This window comes from Octodon degus, unplaced genomic scaffold, assembly GCF_000260255.1.
Source record: "Octodon degus isolate 3935 unplaced genomic scaffold, OctDeg1.0 scaffold00017, whole genome shotgun sequence".
Lineage (NCBI taxonomy): Eukaryota > Metazoa > Chordata > Mammalia > Rodentia > Octodontidae > Octodon > Octodon degus.
Genome location: NW_004524593.1, coordinates 4773445 through 4800497, shown reverse-complemented (window position 1 = coordinate 4800497; position 27053 = coordinate 4773445). Strand labels below are relative to the sequence as shown.

At 32.4% G+C, this 27053-nt stretch overlaps 1 protein-coding gene across 1 annotated transcript in view; it reads left to right on the top strand.

Moving 5' to 3' along the window:
• Positions 1 to 27053, top strand: part of Suco (SUN domain containing ossification factor) — a 90871-nt gene that overhangs the window by 26022 nt on the left and 37796 nt on the right. Inside the window, exons 4-16 of the mRNA XM_004626909.2 lie at positions 1498 to 1652; positions 3044 to 3181; positions 3405 to 3555; positions 7958 to 8081; positions 8879 to 9003; positions 9450 to 9517; positions 15385 to 15492; positions 17438 to 17543; positions 19569 to 19589; positions 19772 to 19827; positions 20432 to 20523; positions 21261 to 21326; positions 26100 to 26168. Coding sequence (XP_004626966.1) covers positions 1498 to 1652; positions 3044 to 3181; positions 3405 to 3555; positions 7958 to 8081; positions 8879 to 9003; positions 9450 to 9517; positions 15385 to 15492; positions 17438 to 17543; positions 19569 to 19589; positions 19772 to 19827; positions 20432 to 20523; positions 21261 to 21326; positions 26100 to 26168 — 1279 coding nt within the window. The remainder of the gene's footprint in view (positions 1 to 1497; positions 1653 to 3043; positions 3182 to 3404; positions 3556 to 7957; positions 8082 to 8878; positions 9004 to 9449; positions 9518 to 15384; positions 15493 to 17437; positions 17544 to 19568; positions 19590 to 19771; positions 19828 to 20431; positions 20524 to 21260; positions 21327 to 26099; positions 26169 to 27053) is intronic.

The following is a 27053-nucleotide window of genomic DNA, read 5'->3' as shown; positions in this document are numbered from 1 at the left end:
GTATATATATATAAACTTACTGGGTTATGTAAGGATGTATAGTGAGTTTCATTTTATTGGATTTTGGAAGACATTTATTGAAGATTTGTGTGTAGGAATAAGAGAAAAATATTACCTGTAATCCTTCATATTATAAGACTATCATGAATGTTTCTGCCATATATTTTCCTTTTTTTTTTTATGGTACCACAGATTGCACTCAGGACCTTGTACTTGCCAGGCAAGCGCTTATTCTACTGAGCTATCTCCCTGGCCCCTGCCATATATTTTCTGAAATTTTTATCATGGTATACTCTTGCTCAGTGAAGTGTTGCTGCATCTTATGTACTTGTGTTTGTTGTTTAGTAGAATAGCTATTAACTTCATGTGGTTATTGAGCACTTGGGATATGACTAGTCTGTATTGAGAGTTACTATTAAACATAATTTTTGAAGACTTGGGTAGAAGATTGTAAAATATCTCATTAAAACTTTTTTTAACTCAATGTTGAAGTGATAATATAGTATTTTGTGATATGATAGTCCTTTCTCCAAGCCTCCACTATAATGTGAAGTTTCTATTTATGAATTTTTCAGTAGAAGTGATCATTCATGTGATCATACTTTGTATTCTTCTCACTCTATGATCTATGTTTTGTTCTTGGTCCTTTACCAGTCATTGTGTTTTATTTTATTTTTTGTATTTTAGGGAAGGTTCTATTGGATGTTCAGGGTCTCACTACTATCCACCTTTTTACAGCCTCCCAAGAGCTGGGATTACAGGCATGCACCACCATGTCCAGTCTCAATTGCTGTCTCAGCATGCCCTGGAAGCAGGGCCAGCACAGCAGCCTGCTTGCAAGCCCTTTAATCTGTTGAGCCATTTGGCTGGCCCTCCTTGTGAGTTTAAAGAAGTACATGTAGTGAGACTCTGTCTGAAAAAAAAAAATTAAAAATTTTGTTTTTTGTTTAGCATTGACTGTTGGGGAGGTGCTCTGTGTAGACTTTTAAACTGTGAAGAAGTATGAGGTAGATTTCAGATTGTCTTTGGAATGATGCGTGTCCTAGGGCATTAACGACTCCAGGAATACCAAGAATCAAGGTTTTGTATGTCACTCACATGTATCTTATTATTTATTGATACACACCATTTCCTAAACTGCTCAGGGACATGGACATTGTGTTGTACTGTCCTGTATATTTATACAGAATTTATTAGTTGTTCTTAAGTCTTCTGTGTACAGTTGAAGAGAAATATTTGTAGGTTCTGATACACACTAAAAAGTAGGAAAGGAGAAAGGCAAAGTCCTTATGAGAGTTTTTCTTTCATAGTATAAGTACCATGAAAAGCCTATAGATGCTGTTTTTTATTGTGAAATATATGACCTTAGTAGTAGTTATATGAAATACATTTTAGTGAATGAACAGTCTTTTTCTATGGTCATTTTTCAGCTTTCTGTAAATTCTTATTCAGCAAAGATGATTTGTTATTCTATTTAATGTAACTTTGTTTTAACAGAATACAGAGTCAAAAAAGTTAAGACCACCTATTATTGACACACTCCCTACCGTTGATTTACGTGAAGACTCTTCCAATATAGTTATGAGCAATGAAAATGTAGAAAATACTTCCAGCTTATCTACCTCAGAAATCACTTCAGTCACAAAGCTTGAGTAAGTCATTACAAAGGGGAAAAAATCCTTAGTTAATGATGAAAACTTTCTTTATAGGATATGACAGCTTGATACCCAATTTTAAAGTCTAGATTGTATAGCAGACTTAATTTATAGTATCTTTGTATTATGTATTTTGGATGGACTTATGAGATCTTTTAATATTTGTGTCCTAGATCTGCCTAACTCAGTGAAATTGATTAGATCCTATCAGGAAATCTCTTCATAGTGTAGGTAGAGTGAGGTTCTATTTAGGTGTTTGAGAGTCTTCCTTATATTTATCTAAAACTTAAGAATTACATTATTCATTTCTGTTAAGGATTATGGGAATTCCATTCAGAGTTATATTTGTGTGAATAGCTGCCCTTTTTTTAGATTTAATAAGAATTTATATTTGTCATCTCTACTTTAGAAAATCAGTTGTTCACTCCTATGAGCTCTTTTAAACAGTAATCCAAAGTGCAAAACAAAGTGCCTTTCTCTTACTAATACATTTTTTAAAAGATTTTCCTTTATCCAAGGAATAAAAGTAAAATACAAAGAGTAATATCTGACATGTGGAAAGAATAAATGTGTCAGTTATTATCGTAATTAAAATTGTACTACTTTTTTTACAAGCTATTTTCAGTGCCTGTCTTCCTCGAAAATGTAAGGGTTTAGGCCTTTGGTAGCAAATCTATGGCATGTATGCTGCAGTCAATTGTTAGTTCATTGAAAGCTCTAAAAAGTTTGCCATCTCTGGTCTTAGCTAAAGGTATTATACACAAGGATGTTATAATTACCATTTAGAGACTTTTCCCGGAAAAGGAAACAGATTGGAGAAATAGTAATTTTAAAATTTATTAAATTCTTAAATTTCTTAAATAATAACTTTAGAAACAGTTTAAGCCTAGACACCTAATATATGAACAGTGTATCCTGTTCTCCCATTATATTAAATAGGGTTGATTATGAAGATGAGGCAGTGAAACATATTAGGATATTTTTTAAAATGAAATTCTAAAAGTTCCTTAGAACTTCTGTGAAATACATAGAGATAATAGATGAGTTTTGATTCTATAGACAAAAAGTCACATGTTGGTAGAATTAATATGCTAAAATTAACTTTAGAGAAGGATTTTTAAAATCTTGCTTTTTATAATGCCAAATACTAATTTATAAAATGTGATTTCAAAATTTGACAGCATCTCTAGAACCTAAGGACTGAACAAGTCAGTCAGTAGTTATTATATGATTTAAAATGAATGACTTCTTCAAAACATTTTGCAGAACTGTAAAGCATTCTTCTTTCTTTGGCTTAGATGATGTTTTGGTAATCACTAATAGCATTTGTAAATTGCTTTACATTATGTCGATTAAATTTCCAGATTGTCATTTTTGTTTTTTTTTAGTGAAATAGAAAAATCTGATACTGTCCGTGTAGCCAAGACAAGTGAAACTGAACAGTCTGAAACTGATTGTGACGTTGATGAGGCCCTTGACACAGATGCTTCGATTCAGCAGCCTTCCTTTGTCAGCCCCCCCGAAAGGTGTGTATGAGCAGGCAGTGGTGTCTCCTTGATGTGAAATTGTAATGACAGCAGTGCCATGTATGCGCTGACTTTGGTGTGTACTCCATTCTACTTTGTGACTGAAAGAAAGCTGCTATCTGTTCTTTTCTTGGTTTACTTTGTGTAGTGATAATTCCAACGATTTAGATTGTAGAAAACTTGTTAACTAGCTAAAATTTGTTTATCTTTTGGTTTCACATAGCCTTGTTGGCCAGCATATAGAAAATGTGTCATCTTCACATGACAAAGGGAAGATAACAAAATCAGAATTTGAATCAAAAGTTTCACCGAATGAACAAGGTGATGACAATCCAAAATCTGCATTGAATGCTTCAGATAATTTAAAAAATGAGGTTGGTATATAATTTGCACTATCTCCTACTTTATTGTACAACACTTTTTTTGTTATTAGCTAATTTTATAATTTGCTAACCATAGTGGTCACTTCAGCAGCACATACAATAATTTGCTAAGCCTAAAATTAGAAAGGTTGAGGAATTGATATAAACTGTAATCCCTGAGAGCAAGTAGCTACTTTATGGTACTGGGTAATAGTCCAGTATAATTACACATAAAGTTGTCTGTGTGAATGCTCTTTCATTATTGATAATTAAATGGCTTTCAACCAGTATGAGCTATTTGACATCACATACCTACTGTCCTTACTTAAACTGTGTCTCAGAGAACCATATAGAAGCTATAACTATTACTCTGAAGACTCTTCAAAAATATGTTAATTACATGAAGTTAAGCTTGCTTGTCAACCAGTTATTCTTAATAAGAGGCATTCTACCTTTTGTTACACATGTGCAGAATAAAATTATATTAACTAACATTTCAGAATGTTTTTCTTACAATAAAGAGGGTTTATCATAGTGGGACAGATTGACTTTTTCAAAAGTCTTTGAGTTTCTATACAGGCTGCTATAAAATTTCCTGAGGGAGCTGTTAAATTGAGCCTCTCTTCAGGAAAACCTCTTCATGAACTTAAACACAAAACATGGAATTAATGAACTGTTCAAAGTGCTACACCCCCATCTACATTTATTCCTTTTAAATTTGGGATATTCTGTTCTCTACTTTCTGTTCTCACAAATTTTTAGTATATTTACCCTTAAAACTACCAGTGCTTCATTCTGGAGACAATGTTATGGACCAACTGTATTTATAAGACTTCTTTTTTTTTTTCTTTCTTTCTTTCTTTTTTTTTTCTTTTGGTGGTACCAGGGATCGAACTTAGGATCTTGTGCTTGCCAGGCAAGCACTTGTTCCACTGAGCTATCTCCCCAGCCCTATTGAGACTTCTTATAGGTGCTCATCATTTTATAGATCAGCATCTTGAACTAATTTTAATCTTCCCAGTGGAAAACCAAATACACATCAGAGTTTAGTTCACAGACTGGGGAAATGGTTCAGCGGCATAAGCCCCTGCCTATATCATAAATAAATAGACTAGTTCACAGGTATCACAATCACAAATAAAATTAAACATTAAGACATATCTTCTTTGGCCTGTTTTATTTTTAAAATTTTTTTATTTTTCATTTATTTATTTGGTACAATGTCTTACTATGCAGTCAGCCCTGTAGTGGTCCTCCTATTTCAGCCTCTCCAGCGCTGGGATTATGGGCGTGCACCACCATGCCCAGCTTCTGGTAGCCAGCACCTGGCATGGCATGCAGTACAGGGGATCGAATCTAGGTCTTTGTGCTTGCCAGGCAGTTGCTTTTAGACCTCTGAACTATCTCTCTGACCTTTTGGAGCTATTTAAAATATAGTGACTAGCTTGGTCCTAAATTTGCTAATTGTCCTTAACTAGCAGCAGGCAAAAACTACTCTTCATTATCTTACAAGACACATAGTGTTTGCTGCTCTGTGCTAATAGGCAAATGAGTAGAATTTTAATTTGTTAATTACCTTCTAAATAGTATCCTAGAAAAACGTCACAGGCAATAAGTAATACAAGTAATACAGTATTCAGTACTTTTATATAGTATCTAATTCAGGATAACTCTTCATGGTTAAGTTTGTGAGGAATAGCAGAGTTTGTTTTCCCACAAAGGAAGGTAAGATCTTCGTGTTTGTTAGTTTAGAAGGATTTTGTTTTTTTTCTGGCTCAGGTTGCCTTAAGGGCGGGTCTGGTAAGGCATGGGGAGCTGGGAATTGAACCCTGGTCCCCTGGGCCTGACTGGGTTTGCTCCAGCAGGCGCTTAAACAACTGAACTAACCCAAAGCCCCCTCTTTGCTAGTTTATAGAGATATCTGTAGGACACAGTTTGCCAGGCTCATGCACAGTACATTATGAGTTTATTGTTTGTAAGCAGTGTGTTACAAAGGTTTTTTTTTTTTATTGTTTAATTCTGTTATTTGTTGTTAAACTGAAAGGGCATATGGTTTCACCCCTGTGGCAATTTTGTGTTTAGATTTTCCTTTATTAGTATCTTAGGTTAATTTTTATAGCTGTCTTTATTTTTTCAATTTATCCAAATTAAATTTAAACAGTTTAATTTTAAATCAAATACTGGCACTATTTTATCCCCCAACCCCACCCCCAGCAGCCACATACTTCATTAATTAAGCTAGGTGGTTCCGCAGAGACACTCCAAAGATGAGTAAGCTAAAAGTTCTGTGGCAGCCAGATTTCTGAGTCTCCCTAAAGGAATGTTTGAGAATGGTTCTGTTTCTTTTTAAGAAAAAGAATGTATTTATAATTCAAGAAATAAATTGTATTTTGTATTGGCATTCAAATATTCAAAAACATGTCCTAATATAGCAAATCTGTATGAAATGAAATTTGTGCCATTTATAACACAAATGTTTAGAGTTAGTCCTCTAAACAGACTTTGGACACTTCTCAAGACACTGTTAATAAACATGTTAAGCATTGTCTTAGGAATATAGAAGTGATTGCATAATTGCATAATGAACATCTGTACATTATTGAGTTTAAGAAAAAAATTAGATTGTATGTTTTTTCCATTTACTGTATTTATTTCTTATCTAGCCATTGTCTACAATTTTTTGGTTTAAAAATTATTTTAGCACTTTCCAAATAATCATTAAAAAAACCCCAAAAGATAAGGGCCGGGGAGATGGCTTGGTAAAATAAGCGCTTCCTTGGCAAGCACAAGGGGCTGAATTCAATCCCCAGTTCCACCAAAAAAAAAAAAAAAAAAACCAAAAACCCAAATAATCATAAATAGCATTAACACATTTTAGCATATTTTGAAACAATGTAAACTGACTTTATTTCAGCCTTAGGTAGCATTTCAGTCAGTGTTGTTTTTTGAGATTCAGCCATGTATTGTTCCCTATCTTGTTATAGCTACTCTACTATAATTTATGCAGTCTTCAGTAGTGTGTATTTAGGTTATTTCTAGTTTTTTTGTTATTAAGTGCTTCATTGAGCATTCTTTTATGCATCTTTGCTTAGGTATATGTGTGTTTTCATTGGTATTTATGCATACATACAGAATTGGTGGGTATCTATTCCTTCACTTACTGTTACTAAATTTTGAAATCCCTATAACAGTCTAATTCCCATGATTGAACAGATACACTATACTTTGCCAAACTGTCAGACTTTATCCTTCCTCAGATTGGTGTGATTTACATCTTGTTATGTAACTTAGTTTGTACTCCAAGATCATTACTGAGATTGTATTTTCTTTTTTGCTATATTTGTTACATATTTTTGTTCTCTTTCCTGTTACTGATTTGTAGGTATTCTTTTTTTTTAAATTTTATTTTAGGGAAGGGGCATTCTTTAGGTTTAAGTAATTCTGAGTGCATTGCAAAAATGCACTAGTTTCTTATCTATTGTTTCATGTAGTTTATGGTATTTCAGTTTTTAAAATTGTTTTCATTTTATTTATTTTTTAATTTTTTTGTATTTTTTTTCCTTAGGGAGGGGTCTATAGGTGTTTAGGGTCTCATTACTAGATCGAACTCCACAAGTGATCCGCCTGTATACAGCCTGCCAAGAGCTGGGATTACAGACAGCGTGCCACCACGCCCAGTCTCAATTGCCATCTCAGCATGCCCCAGGGGCGGGGCTGGCATGACAGGCCATGGGAATCGAACCCCTGGCCCCTGCACCTGCTTGCAAGTGCTTTAATCTGCTGAGCTATTTGGCTGGCCCTTTTGTTTTCATTTTAATACTGCCAATTTATTAGAGTTCTTGTGCATTCTGTGTCTTGTTAAGTACTTTTACTACTTTTATTTACTTATTTTTTCTTTTTGGTACCAGGGATCGAACTCAGGGCCTTGTGCCTGCCAGGCAGGAACTTAACCCACTGAGCTATCTCCCTAGCCCTTTTACTGTATTAACCTGGGTCATAAAATTGTCTTCTTAGTAATAAATAAGTATGCAGTACTTATACTGCATCTACCTTAAAATCTAAGTTAGAATGATATACTTACAAAAGAAAGATATTTTTAGATATATATTATTTCTATATTATCCTTAAGTACCATGATATACAAAAACTTTAAGGTAGATATAAAAACCGAAATATATCAATTTTGAACTGTTTGTGTATGAGTAATTGCTTCCTTAGTACATAAGGCAGTTTGGCTTCATTTTTGAACAATTATGCGTATGAAAGATTGTATCTTGCAGTTCTTAGATAGAAATAGTTTTGCAGTTCTTCGAAAAATCTAGCTTCTAAATCAAAAAATTACTATAAAATTAAACTTATTAGTCTGTATTCTTTTTAAGGTTGAGGTCTATTTGTTTTTTGGCATTTTTTTCAGAGTTCTGATTTTATGAAACCAGGAGAAACTGACCCTACACCTGCAGCAAATCCCAAAGATCCAGAGGATATACCAACATTTGATGAATGGAAGAAGAAAGTTATGGAAGTGGAAAAAGAAAAAAGTAAGGAGGCTCTGGAATTCTTCAAAATGTTTTTCTTTTTTTTTAATTTAAGGGGATTCAGACAAGTTTTTTCTTTTTAATTGGTGAGATGAAACTTGCTTTAAAAAACATTTTAAAAGAAATTTACAAAATTGCTGCTGATTATATATCCTTTACCTTAATTTGACCTTAATATGACTATATACAGTCTTAATCTTTTTTTTTTTTTTTTTTTGGCAGAACCGGGGATTGAATTCAGTCCCTTACTCTTGCCAGGCAAGCGTTTATTCTATTGAGCTGTCTCCCTGGTCCCCACAGTCTTAATCTTAATGAAGACTCAGTCATGTAAATTACTGAGGATAAAATAAAATAGCAGTGCTTTTTATTTCAGTATATAAGAGGAAAGTTGAAGCAAGGATGTTGTGAGTCACAAAACATAAATACGCAAAGTAAATGTTTTTTGGGTTTTTTTCTTTTTCGTTTTGTAGAATAAGAGTCACAAAAATTCTTAGTATTGGGATCATAGAAAGATAGCATTCATCTTTAATAGGATAGACTAAATATACTCAAAATTATTTCCATGGACAAACTTCATTTTCTGTTATAGTACTTAACATAGGTCATTTCTGTAGGTGATTAGTTTACATTGGGGATGTTTTAAGCTTTTAGGATGAAGCATCTTAAAATTCTTGTGGCTTTTTAAAATATTCTCTTAATCATTCTTTGGAAGATGGCTTATTTCTTTTAAGATCATTTTATTTCTGATAGTATTTTTAATCATAATCATACATATATTTAATGATAAGGTTTGTCTGTAGGTCAGTCATTGCATCCGTCTTCTAATGGAGGTCCCCATGCCACCAAAAAGGTCCAGAAAAATCGAAATAATTATGCTTCAGTAGAATGTGGTGCCAAAATTTTGGCAGCTAATCCAGAAGCCAAGGTACTTCATTATAAATTATTTTTATGTGTACTTCACAAACTAGTGACTTGGTATGCTGGGAATACATTTTAATGTGAGCTTTTTGCCTAATTCATTCATAAGTGCAGAATTATGTCTTTCAAGACTTTCTGTTGTATTAATTCTTTATTGTATTAGTTGACAAATCCTATTTCCCTTTTAAAACCTTTGTGAAAAGGAAAATAGGTAATGGAAAGTTACTTTTCTTTCATAGTAACACACATTGAAAATAAATGGATTGTTATAAAACCAATGTTGTAATCTTAACTGACAAATTTTAGTCACTTTTATGTTTTTTTCTCCGCATATGAATGTTTCAGGCTTAGGTTTATTTTAAAATCTAAAAGACAAATCTAAAGATATTTAGAGTTGAAATAATTTTATTATTTTTCTGTAAATGATGTATTAATTTTCCTGTTTTGAAATAGAGCACATCTGCTATTCTAATAGAAAATATGGACCTTTATATGTTGAATCCATGCAGCACTAAAATTTGGTAAGTGATACAAAAATTTTAAAAGTACATTCTATATGTGTATATATTACATTAGGCTTTTTTATTAGGGTTAGATTGATGTATTCCTATAATCATTTGATAAATGTGATTGATTAGTGATAGAACTACATAAATTTGAGGAAAAAAATACCTTTCTTCCCAGCTTATAACAAGAAATCAAACAATAACACCTAATTAAGCAGTCATGAAATGTTATAAAAGATACTATTAAAAGGCTATTTTAGTAAGTGAGATATATAACTTCTTGACTTCTTGGAAGAGGTAATGCTAAAGCTGCATCTAAGAAATGGCAGATGAGGGAGTCATAATGCTTTAAAGGAGCATATTTCTTCTGGGTTGTTAACTAGAAGCAACCTGAAGAGGTTCTTTTAGCATGACAGAAGGAAGGTGTATCTAGAGTTGAAACAAGATTACACGGAGTATTAGTTTAGTATGACTACACTATTCAACACTGTATATACCTAATTTAACGATTTTTGAAACTTATCTTTCTTTTTTTCTTTTTGAGGTAACATCTTACTGTGTTGTGCAGGCTGGCTTCAACTTGGTTAGGTAGCCTAGGCTGGTCTCAAACTCCTAGCAATCCTCCTGCCTCATTTTCCCACATGCTGGGATTATAGGCATGTGCTGCCACTATAGTTTAGATTTTATTTTAAACACCATGGAGCCATGTGGGCCCCGCCCCTGAGTGCACTGAGACAGGAATGAGACTGGACGTGGTGGCATGTGCCTGTAATCCCAACACTTGGAAGGCCACAAACAGAAGAATCATTATGAGTCCCATCTAGTAGTGAGACCCTGAGCACCCTGTAAACCCTTCTCTAAAATACAGAAAAAAGTAAACACTATGGAAGATAGATAACTATTTGTTTAAAGAAACGACATCTCACTGCTTAAAGAGTGTATTCTCAAAGGCTATTTTATAGTAGAATGCAGTTAAAAGCAGAGAAACCAGTCAAAACCTGTTGCTGTAGCCTAGCAGCAGAACTTTAAATAGAACTTTGGCTGTTTGTATACAGAGAAGACAAATATATCTGAAAGATGTTAATAGATAAATTTGTTAATTTTTAGTAACTGGATATGAAAAAGGGAGATGCATTTAGGAAAAGTCTCTTAGGATTTGGCCTCATTGCTTGTCTCTGATTTTTCCACCAAGAATATGAAAGGAACACCCGGGCCGGGGAGATAGCTCAGTAGAATAAGCACTTGCCTGGCAAGTGCAAGGGCCTGAGTTCAATGCCCGGTTCCACCAAAAAAAAGAAAAAGAAAAGGAACACATTTGTGGGCTAAATAATGTGAAATAAAACAAAATTTTATTACATGATTTCATTATTCAAATGCTCCTAATGAATAATTGGGGAAAATTCTTGCCATTATGCTAATTTGCTAGAATGAATAAATACATAATATATAGTGCCTAAGGCACTGTTCTCTCTCTCTCTCTCTCTCTCTCTCTCTCTCTCTCTCTCTCTCTTTCCCTCTTTCCCTCTTTCCCTCTTTCCCTCCCTCCTTCCATCTCTCCCTCCCTCCTTCTTTCTGTCTTTTTTTAAGGCACTTTTCAAACCTTGAAGATAGCACTTTTTTCTGCCACTCTGGGATTTACTTCTTTCAGAAACAATGCCTTTAGGTTCAGCTAGAAAATGAACCAAACTGTTAATGGTATTAAGGGATGGTCACTTGTGATGTTTATTATTACCAATAGTAACACTATACTGTAAAACTAACTTTTTCCTTAGGTAAATTTTTTGTAAGTAGAACTTGATTATCTGAGTGTTTTTTGGAAAGTTCTGTTTTTATTTGCGAAAGCCTCTGTAGTCAGTGACAATTTAAGTTTTTATGCTCCAATATTTATGTCAAGCAAAAACAGGTTGGGATGAAGTTATATGAAGCAGTTATTATGGTTTTCAGAATAAGTGATAATAGCTACTGCCACTGAAGTTTATGCTGGAGAGCATGTATTTGTGTAGTGTGTGTTTATTGTTGTACATTTATGTGTGCATCTTTTCCTTAAGAGCTCCCGAACATCTTCAATTGATTTAAGTAGTTTTACCTCCTAAGTCATAGTAAAACTACACTAACTGTAGTTTTCTAAGTCTTAGCTTCTAATAGACCAAGTTTATGTATCTCATCTTCTTCATAAGTGTCTTCATTATTGATGTCCCATCACTTTTTTTCTTTTAAGTTTCAGAATCATCTTGTTAAGATCCATCAAAACCCATGCTGGCATTTTTTATTGAAATTGTCTCAACTCAAAATGAATTTTGGGATATTTGACATTATAGAATGTTGAATCTTCCTATCCTTTAATTGATTTGATGTTTATTGAGTTCCTTGAGTTCCTGTTATATAATGCTCCTACTTCTAGAAAAACATTTGTTTTTCTTCATTTACTTTCTTCCTAGTAAATGTCTAGATAATAACTTAGCAGTTTATGTTATAAAGTGGGTGCAAATAAAATCTATTGTGTAACACGAGATAAAATGTTTTAAATTATGTATGTCCTTTCAGTTTCTTTTTTTTTTTTTTAAGTTATGTTTCTTTTTTTGTTTTTTGGCGGAACCAGGGATTGAACTCAGGCCCTTGAGCTTGCCAGAGAAGCACTTATTCCACTGAACCATCTCCCTGGCTTTCAGTTTCTTTCAATGAGTTGAAGTTTTTAAAATTTAATATAGTTTAATTTGTCTATATTAGGCTTTATTTTTATTCAGCTCTCTCCCTGCCTTTGGGTCATAAAGATAGTGTTTTATCTATGCTTCTTATAAAATTTAACCATTTTGTACTTCACATTTAAGCTGTTACTTCCTCTGGATTTCTTTGTGTGTGTGTGTGTGTGTGTGTGTGTGTGTGTGTGTGTGTAATTGTGGGATGTATTCGTTCCTGTCCTCTTGATTTTCTTTTAGATAATTGTTTATTTAATAATTACCTTTATCATAAAGTTCCCTTACACATAGGTACTGGTTTGTTTCTCTGCTGTTTTCTGTCTTGTCAGTCAGTTTGTTATTCCTTATAGACAGAACACTTTAGCTTTAAGATATAAATTAATTCAAAAGTTAAAAAAAGTAAAAAATTGTGTCATATATTTATATGAATACAAATATACATTCTTTTTTGTGTCCCATTTTTGTAGAAGTTAGCATGTCATCATATTCTTTTCACATTGAACTAATTTATAATTTAGAAATATCTTCACTATCTCTTTATTCCATTTATGGGGACCTTTGTCAGTCTTTTTAATCACTGTAAAATTCCTGTATGTGGGTATAGTAAGATTGAACTAGTCTGCACTTGACTATTTTGGTTGTTTATACCTTTCATATGGCAACCATTATTTCTGTTAGGAAGCTTGTGCATGCACTACCTTATACTTGTGTGAATAATGAAGAAGAAATAGTTCTGATCCTATTTAGATTTTGCATTTCTTCAGTTAGTTTTGGTAAATTGTTCTAGGAATTTGTCTTTCGAAGTCTTGTAATAAAGATTATTTAAATATTCTCATTGTTCAAATTCTTTTTAGCTTTACAGAGTTTGTTTTAAAAAAAATTCTTATTATTTTTATATTTTTCCTCCTTTAGACTATGGAAATTTGCCTATTTTAGCTTTACTGATTCCTGTACCATGTCTTTTTCTTCCATGAATTTCTGCTTAAAACTTTTGTTTAGAACTAGTCTGTTGAACTTTTAATTTTTTCAATGAGTAGTTCTTATACAGATTTAAGTTTATACATTTCCTTTTTTAGTAGATCTTTTAAATTTTGATTCATTTATCAAGCTCCTACTATATTCAAATCTATTACTTTATTGATTCTTTGATTTTTTTTTTTTTTGGTGAAATTTTGGGGATTTGACCCAGCATCTTTACTATGAGCTTATATTCTCAGCCCTTTATACTTCTTATTTTGAGACGGGATCATTGAACTACAAAGTTGCCCCGGCTGGTCTTAAACTTGTGATACTCCTTTATCAATTGCCCATTGTGCTAGCAATACAGGGGTGTGCCACCATAACTGGCCACTGATCTTTTAAAATTCCTGATTCAAGCTAAGGAAGATGGTATATGTCTTTAAGTCTACCACTGAAGTGGTTGAGGAAGGATCACCATGAGGTTAAAGCCAGCCTGGGCTACATAATGATCTCAAGGCCTACCTGAACTGTGTATGTAGCAAGGCCCTGTCTCAAAAGAATAAATAAATAAATAAATAAATAAATAGAATAAATTCTTATCTATAAACAATTGTATAGTATATTGAAATTGCCTGCTTGGGCAAGCACAGGGACTGGGGTTTGATCCCTGGCATCACATGCTACACCGTTCCCACCCTCAGGCCTTTGAGCCAGCAACTGAGTCTGGGCATGGTGGCACATGTCTGTAATCCCAGTGCTGGGGAAGCTGAAAACAGGAGGATCAGTGCAAATCTGAGCTGTGTAGCAAGACCCTGTGCAAAAGAGAGAGAGAGAGAGAGAGAGAGACAGACAGACAGACAGACAGACAGACAGGAAATTGAAATTGGATTTAATTTATTCAAGTCAGTCTAAATCTGATGTTAGTTCTTACCTCTGCATGAGGATGATGTAGTATGGAAAATGTTTAGGTTTTGGAGGGAGACGTACAGGTTCTGACTTCTGCTTTATTACTTATGGCTAAATGCCTATTAGGGTTTCTTATTTGCCACCTTAACAAAATCTTTAAAAAACTGGTTTAAGATAAGCAGAATAACATGAAATCAGTTTTAGTCTATTGAACTTTTTTATTTTTCATCATCTAAAACTTAGTTCTTCTGGTTTCCAAGATTAAATGCTGTGTTAATGCTAATGCTTTTGATTTCTTCAGCATTTGTCAATGTATAAAATCTCCTTTAATATTTTATTAAAGGAATACTAGATGTCAGAATATTTCTTATCCCCAAATGCCTTGATATATGAACTTTCATGTAGAGTGTTTTTTGTTTCTTAAGCAGCAACTTTTGTGATATCTTCGCGCATCAAACAAATTTCTAACATCATTTTTGTTTTGGTAATGGAGATTGAACCCAGATCTTTATGTGCATGTTCTATAGCTGAGTTATAACCCCAGTATTCCACCATTTTTAAAAACAGCTTTTGTGAGGCATGGTTGATTTACAATAATGAAACATAAAAATCATGTAATTTGATAAATTTTGACATTTATACATCACCACAGTAAAGATTATTAGGATATCTATCACTCGAAAGAGTTTCTTCATACTCCTTTTTATAATTTATTTCTCTTAAACCATTTTTCCCCATGATTAGAAATTAGGCTTCTATTACTCTAAATTATGTGCCATCTAGAGATCTTTATATAAATGAAGTATATAATTTCTAGTACCAGTTTTAATGGTCTATAGCAATTGGTTAATTAAATCTCTTCTAAATGTTTAACCTTTTTCTTCTGCTTTTATACACTGTGCTTCCGTGTAACAAACTAAACACAAAGTGGACATCTGGAGCTAAGTATCCTTAAGAGTTCATTGCTAAATCATAGGCTTTGAAAGCTTGAAGGTAATGTGAAAGTGTATGCCAAACTGTCCACTAGACTAGTCAGTTTCCATCATCATTGGCTCTTAGTAATTTCTTCTTCAAGAATATGATTTGTTATTAAAAATAGAACCTTAAAAAAGACTGTCATGGGGCAAAATTCGTTATCTTGTTTAGTTTTCCCATTAATGCTATACTTGGTAAATACTTAAATCGATTCTTTTGTGACAAACTCGTCATTACATTTTAGTAACTTTCATGGATGTTTAGTTTATGCATATTGTTATATATTTAATATGAACTGTATTTTGAATGATTTATCTAAATGATTGTCTTGTGTTCTTTTTGAAGGTTTGTTATTGAACTTTGTGAACCAATTCAAGTAAAACAGCTTGACATTGCAAATTACGAATTATTTTCTTCTACTCCTAAAGACTTTCTGGTTTCTATCAGTGACAGGTAAGTTGTACAGCTAGGTTCAATAGGCCTATGTTGGATCTTTAGAATAAAATTTAAAAATGGGTCACTTTGGACTTCATTTTCTTTTTTAATACCTTCTAATAATAGATACAGGCTCTTTTGTTAATCACTTTACTTTAAGTTGCTTATATAATGTTTAAAACATAACCACATGTATTATTTCTTTATGTTTTAAAGGAAAAAAAAGGAAGTAATTTATTAGAAAATAATATTTATTATAATATGCAGAGGAGGTCTGTGTTTAAAAACCTAATAGAGTGTTTGGATGCTTGCATCTACTTGTACTGAATAAGCTTGGTTTTGCAGGGTATAAGATAATATTCAAGTGAAAGTAATAAACACTTTTTGTTTATTTATTTGTGATACTTAGAAGACAAAACAAATTATACCATTCACAAGTAAATATGAATATGTGTGATATGTGTGTGTGCATACACACACACATATTATATATATATATATATATCCTATATATATATATCCTATATATTATATATGTATATATATATAAAATGCACATGGCTGCAGAGATAGCTTAGTGATCTAAGTATCTGCCTAGGCAAGTACAAGGACCCAGGTTCGATCTCTGGTACCATGTGTTGTGCCAATCCCACCCTGGGTTCACTGAGTCGGCCACTACGGGTCCAAGCTGCATAGTGATACCCTGTACCAAACACATAAAAAAAATTTTAAAACAAATTTTTGTCCTAAAATAATGCCAGCTTACATAGAGACTAGTAAAAATATGTTTTGCTGTCTCAAATATTGAAAGTTTTGTTATTATTTTATTTTTTTAGGGCATGTTGATATCATTCCTTTATAAAGTGAGAAAAAAGCAAAGTGGAATTAGTAGCTTGCCTAGGTCACATAACCTATTAAAGGACCAACATTCAAATCTAAAACCATGTCATTTCAAAGTCTTTTCTTTAGTCTTTATTCTCTATTCCAGCCTAACATTTCTTTGAAAGTTATTAAAAACACAGAAGTATTTATTTCATCTTATGTTGTGAGGTATATTTTTAGTAAACAATATTTTTGAGTCTTTTTTGGTCATTGTATAATTATGAAAGAAATATGCATTGTAAGGACTTTGAAAAAGAATTCCTATCAGTGATAACTTAGCTTTTGAACACATTCCTTTCAGTGTTTCCTATGCATTTATTCTAGTAAAATATATTTTTTATTTCTTAGATCTTGAGACTTTTAATTTAAAAGCATACTATTTTAATGAGCACTTAATATTTTCCACTTGATGGGTATGTTTATTCATTCCTTGAATACATTTGCATGCCATGATATGTCATGTAGGAAACTATTACTTGTTCTATTAATCCTAAACTATTAAAGTTTTCGTATGATGTTTCTCCCATCTCCTCACATTCAGCAGTCTGTGTATACAGTTTTTGAAACCAGTTCTCAAAGCCTTTCAAATATTCTATCTATTCTCCTACTAACCTTTATCTGAATTTCCTGGTCTCTAAGTTGGAATTTTCAAAGAAGTCATAAGGACATAGACAGTAATGACAGAGTATTTTTTTTTTTTTTTTTAATGTGAGAGAGTACTTCTTGAGGCATTCTTTAAATGTTACAAACATTAACAGTAGTATTAGACTTTTATATTAGGTTAGCTTTTAAACTCATGAGCTACCTATAGAGATGTGTATTAGTACTTCATATGATCATATACTTGTTAATATGTGAAGAGTCATCTCATTCCAAAGCAGTGTCTTAGCTACACTGTTGTCTTTTCCTTGTTTTTTTACTTCTTAATGGTGACTTTTCAAGTTATTCTTTCCTAGTACAAAGGAACTTGTTGATTTGAGAATAAAACATATTTAATCAAAAGGTTGTTAAGATATTATGTCAGTGTGTTTACTTGTAGAGAAAAAAATATACAGAATGTATTTATTTTCATGTTTTCTAGATATCCCACAAATAAATGGATTAAGCTGGGTACTTTCCATGGTAGAGATGAACGGAATGTCCAGAGTTTCCCTTTAGATGAGCAAATGTATGCAAAATATGTGAAGGTAATGTTTACATGTATAGAACTGTGTTCTTTCATGAAAATGTACTTATTTACACCCTATTCACTGTTTAGAAATCAGAAAAATTAAGAGAGAATTTATGATATACATTATTTAATAAGATAGTTCTTATTTGGATATTTTATTTTGAAAATGTTAATACATTCTCTGTTACTTAAAACCTAGACCAGATTTTTTTGTGTCTCTGATAAAATTCCCAAGTGTGACTCTTAAATTTTTTTGAGTCTTTATGTAGTATGTCATCTTCATAGTACTATATTTCTACCTATTTTGAAAGTCAAATAAGTGGGAGAGATAGCTCAGTAGCACAAGTGCCTGCCTGGCAAGCATAAAGTCCTGAGTTTGATCCGTCATACCAAAAAAAAAAAAAAGGAAAAGTCAAATATTAATTATTATCACTGAAACCCTTAAGGCAGGCAATTTTTTTAAATAAAATTCTTAGGTTATTTCAGTTTTAGTATCAGTTATCTGACATTATTATGGCTTTTGCTTTTTTTTTTTTTTTTAAGTTCAAGAGCAATTTTATGTCTTTTAAATAGAAAAATCTTTTTAACACTGTTCTGGGTGCTTCTTCCACCAACTAATCAAGTAGAATTTTCAATCTTGAATTGGATTTAAACAAAACAGAGGAAGTTTCTACTATTCTTCTTGCCCCTTTTACTTAAAATAATTGCTACATCTTAAAGTACCATTGTGTTAATAATATAACCTCTTGAATGTAATTCTAGTTTCTGTCTTTCCTTCTTTAAATGTGAGAACTTAATAACTACTTAATTTTGGCTTCTGGGATATTACTCTCTTTTTGAAGCATGTTTTAAGTTGACTTTTATATGTGGATAAACTTGTAGTATTCCTACTTTTAGTATAAAAATATTGAATTCGTTTTGAAAGAGCAGTTAATATTTTCACAGTTCAGAAAAATGGCAGTCTTTTAATTTGTTCTAAATGAGTATGAAAGTAATTATTGAATGACTAAACATAGCTATATAGATACTGTACTTTCTATAATGTGAGAAGAAAAAAATCATTTGCCAGGTAATTATTTAATTTTGGAAGCAAAAGTGCCATTAGTTCTGAAGATCATTTTTATACCACTTACTTTGCTAATGGAGGAATATTTTATTGATGGTATAAAAGTGTCATGTAAAACTTTCTGCCTTTTCCTTTTTATGGTAGGAGACTTAAAACATTTCAGTGATCCATCTCTACCAATAAAGATAGAAATAAGTTAAAAAGCAAAAAGCATTTACTTACAAGTTTCATTTTAAAGTGTTAAGTGCTATGGGTTTTCCTTATTCTATAAGAAGTAAACCCATTGCTATAAATTACTTTTTAATAGCTTATATTTAATAAATAGATATCTATGCATTTTTAAGTTGCAATTAAAAAGTTATTTGCTACATACCTTCATTTTGTAAATTGTCTTTAAATAATATCAAATTTCATATTTTCCATAAATATTCATTGTATTAGTTTACTTTTTAGTAATATGCATATGATATATACGTTCATGCATCCACATATATATCAGTATACAAAGTCAGCTGCAAATATATATGTGAGACATAGCTGTAATAAGTAATAGACGACTTGGATTGTTTCTGTAGATAATTGGCGGGACCCAGGAGATAGCTGAGCAGCATAAGTGCCTGCCTGGCAAGCATAAAGTCCTGAGTTTGGTCCCTGGTACCAAAAAAAAAAAGATAATTGGTTTTGGAATGCTTTTGTATCTAAGATACAGCAGCAGTGGATTTTAGATTGCTTAACTTTTTGTAAGCTTAAAGTTTATTTTATTACAGTTTAAGTTACATTTTCTAATTGTGATGCTAAAACTTTAAACCATTGCTTTGATTTCTGCAAAGAATTAAGAGTACTACAATGTTATCCATCACAGCACATTGCTGTCTATACTTTAATTATGCAATATGGTTTACAAATTGATGAAGTTGCTTGTGGCATGTCATCTAGACTTTGAAACTGATTTTTCTTTCCTTTCTCTTGCTTCAGATGTTCATCAAGTACATAAAGGTTAGCAACCTTCTACTTTGCAATATTGAATAGCAGGGCATGGCTATTAATGCTATATTTAAAAAAGCAAAACTTTACAAGTGTTAATTTTGGGGGAAATAACTTTATTTTTAGAAAGATGATTATGTTAACTTTCTAGGCACTCTGTTGGCTTCCCAGTTCATGTGCTTTTATTTTTTTAGGTGGAGCTGGTATCACATTTTGGGTCAGAGCACTTCTGTCCATTAAGCCTTATAAGGTAAAACAGAACAAAATACATTAACTAGGATTTTTCCTAAGTGTTACACAGTGCAATACATGTAAAGTGAAGAAAGACGTTTCTCTTACATGAGGTTAAGGTACAAATAACTAGCTGTTAAACCTCTTTCTCTTGAATGTATTTTAGAGAAATGTGAACATATTCTTCGTTAAAAAAAAAAAAAAAATCATGGTGGTTGGTGCCCATCTGTAATTTCAGCACTCTGTGAGGCTGAGGCAGGGAATTGCAATTTGAGTCCAGCCTGGGCAACTTGACAAGACTGTCTCAAAATAAAAAAAAAAAGGCTATGAAGATAGCGCAGTGGGAAGGCCCTGGGTTCCATTGCCAGTATAACAAACAACAAAATATTTAGTGATAGATGTAGCTATTTTGCTGTGATAATATATGGAAATATTTTAGACTGATAAAAACTACTTGGTTATTATGTTTCTACAGTTGATGACTGAAATGTTAGATACAGTCATTATTTTGGAGTACAAAGGCCTAATGTTCCTTATAACATCAGAACTGATGTTTATAATGTACTTTGAGTCTGAATAACTTTGTTATGTTTTAATAAAAGTCTTTAAATTGATGTTATTAGAGTATTTGGCACTAGCATGGTAGAAGAATATGAAGAAATTGCTGATTCACAGTATCAGTCAGAACGTCAAGAACTCTTTGATGAGGATTATGGTAAGTGATTTTAAATAAGTGATATTTGGAACTGTTTTGCCTTTATAATTTTAATTGTAATGGGTGATTATTATTTAAATCAATGATTGTTACTTTAGTTTTGTTTTAGCCCTAATAGCCATTTTTATCTTTAAAGTATCATTTAATGTGGTAACCATTTTCAAACTTATGAGTTATTTGTAATTGGAGCTTCCCTTGAGAATATCAGTGCTGTAAATCATGATTGTAATCCTATGCCAGGTCCAAGAACCTGTTCAGCTTGTAATGAACTAAAAGAATAGAAATGAACATTAATTCCTTTGATTTTTGCCCTAAGCCTAAGAACACATATTTAGGCTTAGTTTTTGAGAAACTCTTATGAGACGGAGGGATCCAGGAAAGTTTACTGGACCTATTCATTTCTGCTCTATCAAATCCTTATTTTAAGATGCCATAAATCATAGCATAAACAGTGTTTTTTCTTCTGTCATTTTCATGACATTGACTGAGACTTGGTCTATAGAATGGTTAAATAAATAAAAGTCTTATAAATGTGATTAAAATTTTTGTAAGCATTATCATTTTCTTCAGTTTACCTAGTTTGCCAAATACCTTATGAATCTCATTTTCTTTCTGTGAACACATTTTAGATGTATAATTAATATTTATCATGAAATGCTTTAAATGTTGAGGTCATAAGTTTATAAATTTATTGTTGAAACTAGTTCCCAGCATAATTACTTTATTTTTCACTCTAGATTACCCAATGGATTATAATACCGTGGAGGATAAATCTTCAAAAAATCTTCTTGGCTCTGCTACAAGTAAGGTTTTTGGAGTTTCCTATTCATACTATTCAAGTATTTCTTATTTTTTTCATTTTGATGTAAACTTTGGGTTGCCTATAGTGACAATATTTATCTTTAATTCCAAGATACTGACTTAAAAAACATTTCTACAGAACTCAAACAGGAAGAATGGATGAAAAGAAAGAAGAAATTTAAAAATGAAAACATAATAAAAGTATTTTTTCTACTCAACCTATCATTTAGGGGCAGGTTTTTTTTTTTTTTTTTTGTGAAGAAAGGGCTGTGAATTTATTTGGGGAGAAAAAAATTATAAAAGAGGTAGTACGTCGGTGAAATCTTAGTGAATAAGCATTTGTTAATTTATGATCATCACTAGTTTCCTGTTTAAAATATGAAGGCTGTTTCAATAATAAGTGCCACAACTACTAATTATGGTAAATTAATATATTCTTTGTAAACTAAGAAAATGACTAAGATAACTAATGTTTAGTGTGCTGTTGTCCCAGAGGCATCATATGAGCCTAGGGGATGCCTAGCTGAAGTGATTACTAGAAACACCTCAAGCCAAAGGACATGATTTTTCTGTTAGAATGTGCATGGGTATGTTTTCATGTTGTTTTTGAATATAAAACTAAGTGGACAGAGTTTTCTTCCTATTTGGAGATGAATAGCAGAATTCAACAAAAAATCTTAATATAAGACAATTAGCACCTTGTTCTTTTCATGTTAATGAACTGAATGGTTTGAACCAGTGGAAAAAAACAATGGTTTTCTTTTTTAGATATTTAGCAAGTAGTATGTACACTTGTGAAGATATTTTGTATAGCTGTATGTTGTGAAATTAAGAATTACTTTGTTTTCTTTTTATCTTTACATATTTTCTTCCTCTCTATTCCTCTTTCTTTCCATGCATTAGAACTTCAATGAGTATCTTTAGGTATGGGCAGAATAAGTGTTAAAAATACCTGCAGGAAGAGAATCATTCTATACAACATTTAACTTGGTTTTATTTCAGTTTGATATACTTTGTTGTACTGTATTGGTACCCTTCTGACTTTAGAACTTAGTAGCTACTTTTAAATAGGACCCCTAACTATCCTTGATGTTAAGCACCTCTTTCACTACTGGGAGATGTAATTTTTCAGGAGTGTGAAAAGCATGGTATATTATCTGCCTGGACATTAATATCTTTTTGTCTTTAAAATTATGATAGTCATCATTCTGTCTCTTGTGTCATTTAAATGATGCTGAACTAGCTCTGAGAAATCACTATTTTATGAGGGATCAGAAAATAACAGCAGGCTAAAAGATCTCTGTATTTTCTGGTGGTTACCTGAGAAACCATCTTAGCAAACATGGTGGTAGGGCATTAATTACTTTCTTTCATGGATTTGGTTCCATTCAAGAAATATATTACTACTCTGAATTTCATTTTTTTTTTTTAATGGTATTAACACCTGGATGCCATTAAAACCTAACTCTGGAGGATATTTTCCTATTTCTAGTCACTTTTCCAGTCAATATGTTATTGTAATTATCATATTTATATAATATCATAGTTATACATGGAATCTTATTTTGATCTAAACTTTTTGAATCTGTCTTGAAATTTTTTTGTGGTTTTCTTTTTTATGGATCTCCCATTGTTCCATGATCAGAGGAATTTCCTGTAGTGAGGCAAGATGGGTGAGAAGATGTTAGATGAGCGTAGGTATGGGACTTAAAATGATCTGTGCCTCTTGAAATGTCACAAGAGAGGCAATATGAGCTAGAATATTAAGCCTTTGCTGTCATGAAGCTTTCAAAGCTAATCTAATACTATGATCTCCTCTACTATTGTCTTTGTCGTGTTCTCAGAAGAATGTGGGACTGTATTTAAAGAGCCTGACTGACCTATAGCCTCCAAGATGGTATAAGGAGGCAATAATAGGAATAGAGCTGATCTTTGGCACGAAATGTACAATTTTGACATTTCTTTCTCAGCAAAGTATGCCAATTTTGGACCAAATTTATTATAGTATATAAAAAATAGAATTCTATGGCTTTATATCATAGGATGAATAAGTTGCCCAACTCAAAGTAGTTTTCTATTCCAAGAGCAGTTAAGGACAGTTATCCAGTTTGATTCTATATTTGAAGTTATAACTTTATCCTGTTATAAAATCTTTTTAGAAACCAGATTATCATGGTGATAAGCTGTCATACATTGGCTGCATATTGAGAATGGTCAGAATATCATATTCACATTGCTGCTTTTACTCAAAAGACTAAACATGAACTATGTTAAGCAATACTTTATGAACATAGGAACATTATTTCTTTAGGTTAGATCTAGATCGAGAAAGTAAGTGGGGCCCTAAAGTGATGATATTAATATTTTAAAGGGTTATTCGTTTAAAGGGTGGGTCTTCCTCAAAATAGGGCTATCATTAAAATGTAAGTTCAAAAATAAGCTATCTTCTTTGTATGTATAAACATGTATTCTTCTATTGAAGTATTTAATAATAATTGTTCCAAAATTTGAAATCTGTTATTCCTTTGAAGCACAGGAGGGTATAGTGCTGGCCCTATGTGTGGCACGTGTGCTGCCATAGGCTGTTTATTATTGAAAGTTCTGTCCCCGGCCTGGGGTGCTGGGCCCTGCTCCCAGGGCATGCTGAGATGGCAATTGAGACTGGGCATGGTGGCGCGGGCCTGTAATCACAGTGCTTGTGAGGCTGAAAACAGGAGAATCATGAGTCCAATCTGTGATGAAACCCTGTAGACCCTGTGCTTAATACATTTAAAAAGAAAAATTCTAAAAGATTTGCTGTCACTGGTAGAGATTGTTGATCCCAAAATTTAACTTTTGTGATGTAAGTAAAAGATACCTACTAGTTCAGTATCAGTTGGCATTGAAAGTGGATTTATAAGAAAGTATGTTTCCATGGGCATGGTGGTGCATGCCTCTAAGCCCAGCGCTGGGCTGAGACAGGAGGATCACTGCATCTGAGCTGCATAATGAGACCCTGTAACAAGTACATAAATAAAAATATGAAAGATCAAAAAAATTTAAAAAATTAAAAACAGAAGAAAGTAAGTTTCCATTCCTGATATTATCTTCCTTTGTGCACAGATAAGGAATTTTCATTGCTATGATTACCTCCTGCTGAGGCATCTTTAGCCAAAGAACCAGGGCTACCATTCTGTTGACCTGCTTGACAGGTTGAAAAGCAAGACATTTAAATATTGTAAATATTTTTAGATATATAAATCAACCTCTTGTGTTACTACCACTATTTTGTTGTCTTTCAGATTATATAATCATAATTATATGAAGACCAAAATTATAACTGTCAGTTATCACCTTCACTCCCTCAGATCTACTACTTTCTCCCCACCTTACAGCAAACATTTACATCAGGTCTATGTGACAGTGCTAAGTCGGCCCCAAGCCATTTTATGTGCTAGATTTCTTAGATCTTTTTCTACTTTTCACATCTTTGGTTCATCAGAAAAGTGTGATGAAACCATGTATATATTTTAGGAAAGGAGACTAGGATGAAAATAACTTATGAAGCCTAGTGTATAACTCTTGCCACTTGCTAATATTTTAATAGGGGAGTAATATCTGATCCTGGAAGTGTTTTGGGATTTGAAAGATTTGATTGGGTAAATACTAATGTCCCTTGAAATTACAGCATATTATTAGTGGGGAATCCTCACTCTTACCAGCACCAGCTTTTTAAAGTTCTTCTGCCATGTGTGATCCTCATGTATAAGTATGTCTGTCTGTATATCTGAGGTTTGAAGTACATTTGTCATCTAACTCTTCTCCTTGGAAAGAGGCACAATTACCAAGTATGCAAATTGTTTTCCTACAACATTCACAATTTTATGACTTTAACTTTAATTAACTTGTCCCATTCCTCTCCATGTCTCTACCCAGAACACAAAAGAATTGGTGTGCTCTGTAATCCTTAAATATGTGTTTGGTTAGTTTTTGAAAGCTAATGGGGGCCAGCCAAATAGCTCAGCGGATTATTAAAGTGCCTGCAAGCAGGTTCAGGGGCCAGGGGTTCGGGCCCCATCCCCGGGGTGCACTGAGATGATAATTGAGACTGTGCATGGTGGCGCACACCTGTAATCCCAGCTGTTGAGAGGCTGTAAGCAGATGGATAACTACGAGTCTGATCTAATAGCGAGACCCTGAACACTGTGTAGACCTTTCCCTAAAATACGAAAAAAAAAAAACAAAAAAAAAACAAATTTGCTTCTATACAGTGTCAAAGTTTAAATTTAAGTATATTAACAATAGATAATATGTGCTAAAAATCAGTACAAATTTTTCTGCCTTGGTTAATCTCCCCATTTATGCTCATACTTATCACTCATTATGGGAAAAAATTTGTCTCTTTAAGCTTTTTTTTTTGGTTTTGTTTAAAACTGTAGGACCTTTTAAGGAAAATAGTAGAGTTTTAAATTACAAGTTTTTGATCATCGTATTTCCTCCCAGTACAGGCTACATGTTGAATTTGAGTTTTATAATGTGTCAGTGTTTTGCTAAAAGATTTGGGGAAACTTTACACCAAAAAGTACATTTAAACTTAAAATTCCTACGGAACATAATAATTCAGATTTATGCTGTATAGTTTGTATGTCCTTCCTATATTTGACTTCAATGGTAAAGTAAATAAAAATGTAGTATAAAGATAAAATAAGTAACTCCCATTATATGTGGTTCTTTTTGACTAATACTAATTTATGTAAGAATATTTAGGTACATTGGTATCTTCGATTTTGTTTTAGATGCCATTCTAAATATGGTGAATATTGCTGCTAATATTCTGGGAGCAAAAACTGAAGATTTGACAGAAGGTACCTTAATTGTTTTATGGGTGTTTTAAATAGCTAGTACTCCCTGTGTCCTTCTAGTTAGGAAAATCAAATAAAATAAGCTAAAAAAAAGTTTGAGTTTTCATATAGAGATACAGAGATGATCCAAAGGAACTTAATAGTCTTCTGTTACCCATTGCTTGGTTAAATTCCACAAGTTCCTTTATATAAAAAGATTTTATCTGCACAAATATTATAAGTGGGTCTTTTGACTTTCACATTGTAATAATAAATAATTAATTGTCCTTTCTATCCTTATTGATATTTTATGCTCTAATTATACTTCAATTTTGCTTTCTTTTTGTGTGTCAGATTGCTAATTAGAAAGTTTTTCCATAGTAAAAAGTGAATAGAAAGTAAGAGTATTATTTAGTAAAGAAACAATCATGTCTTTTTTGTTTTTAAAAAATGCTTAGTTTCAAGATGGATGTGGTGGCACACACCTGTAATCCTAGTACTTTAGCAGGCTAAGACAGGAGGATCACAAGTTTGAGCTCAGGTTGGGCAAATTACTTGGTGAATCTTATCTCAAAATGACAAAAATGGGGTTGTAGACATAGCTAAATGTGAAGGCCTTAGCTTAAATCTCGTATCCACCTCGAAAACAAACAAAAAACCCTTAGATTCAAATATGAACTTTTAAATAACTCATTTATTTCCTCTCATTTTCTTTAATAGTTTTTTAGTTAATCATATAAAATTATAGTGTTCATAGACATCTATGATTTACTTAAAAAGTTAAATAATTTGTATTGCTTATAGTTGCCATCTTGCATGATCTCTTCTAAAAGAACTTAGTTTATTTTTATTTTTTTATTTTTTTTATTTTTTTATTTTTTTATTTATTTGAGAGAGAGAGAGAGAGAG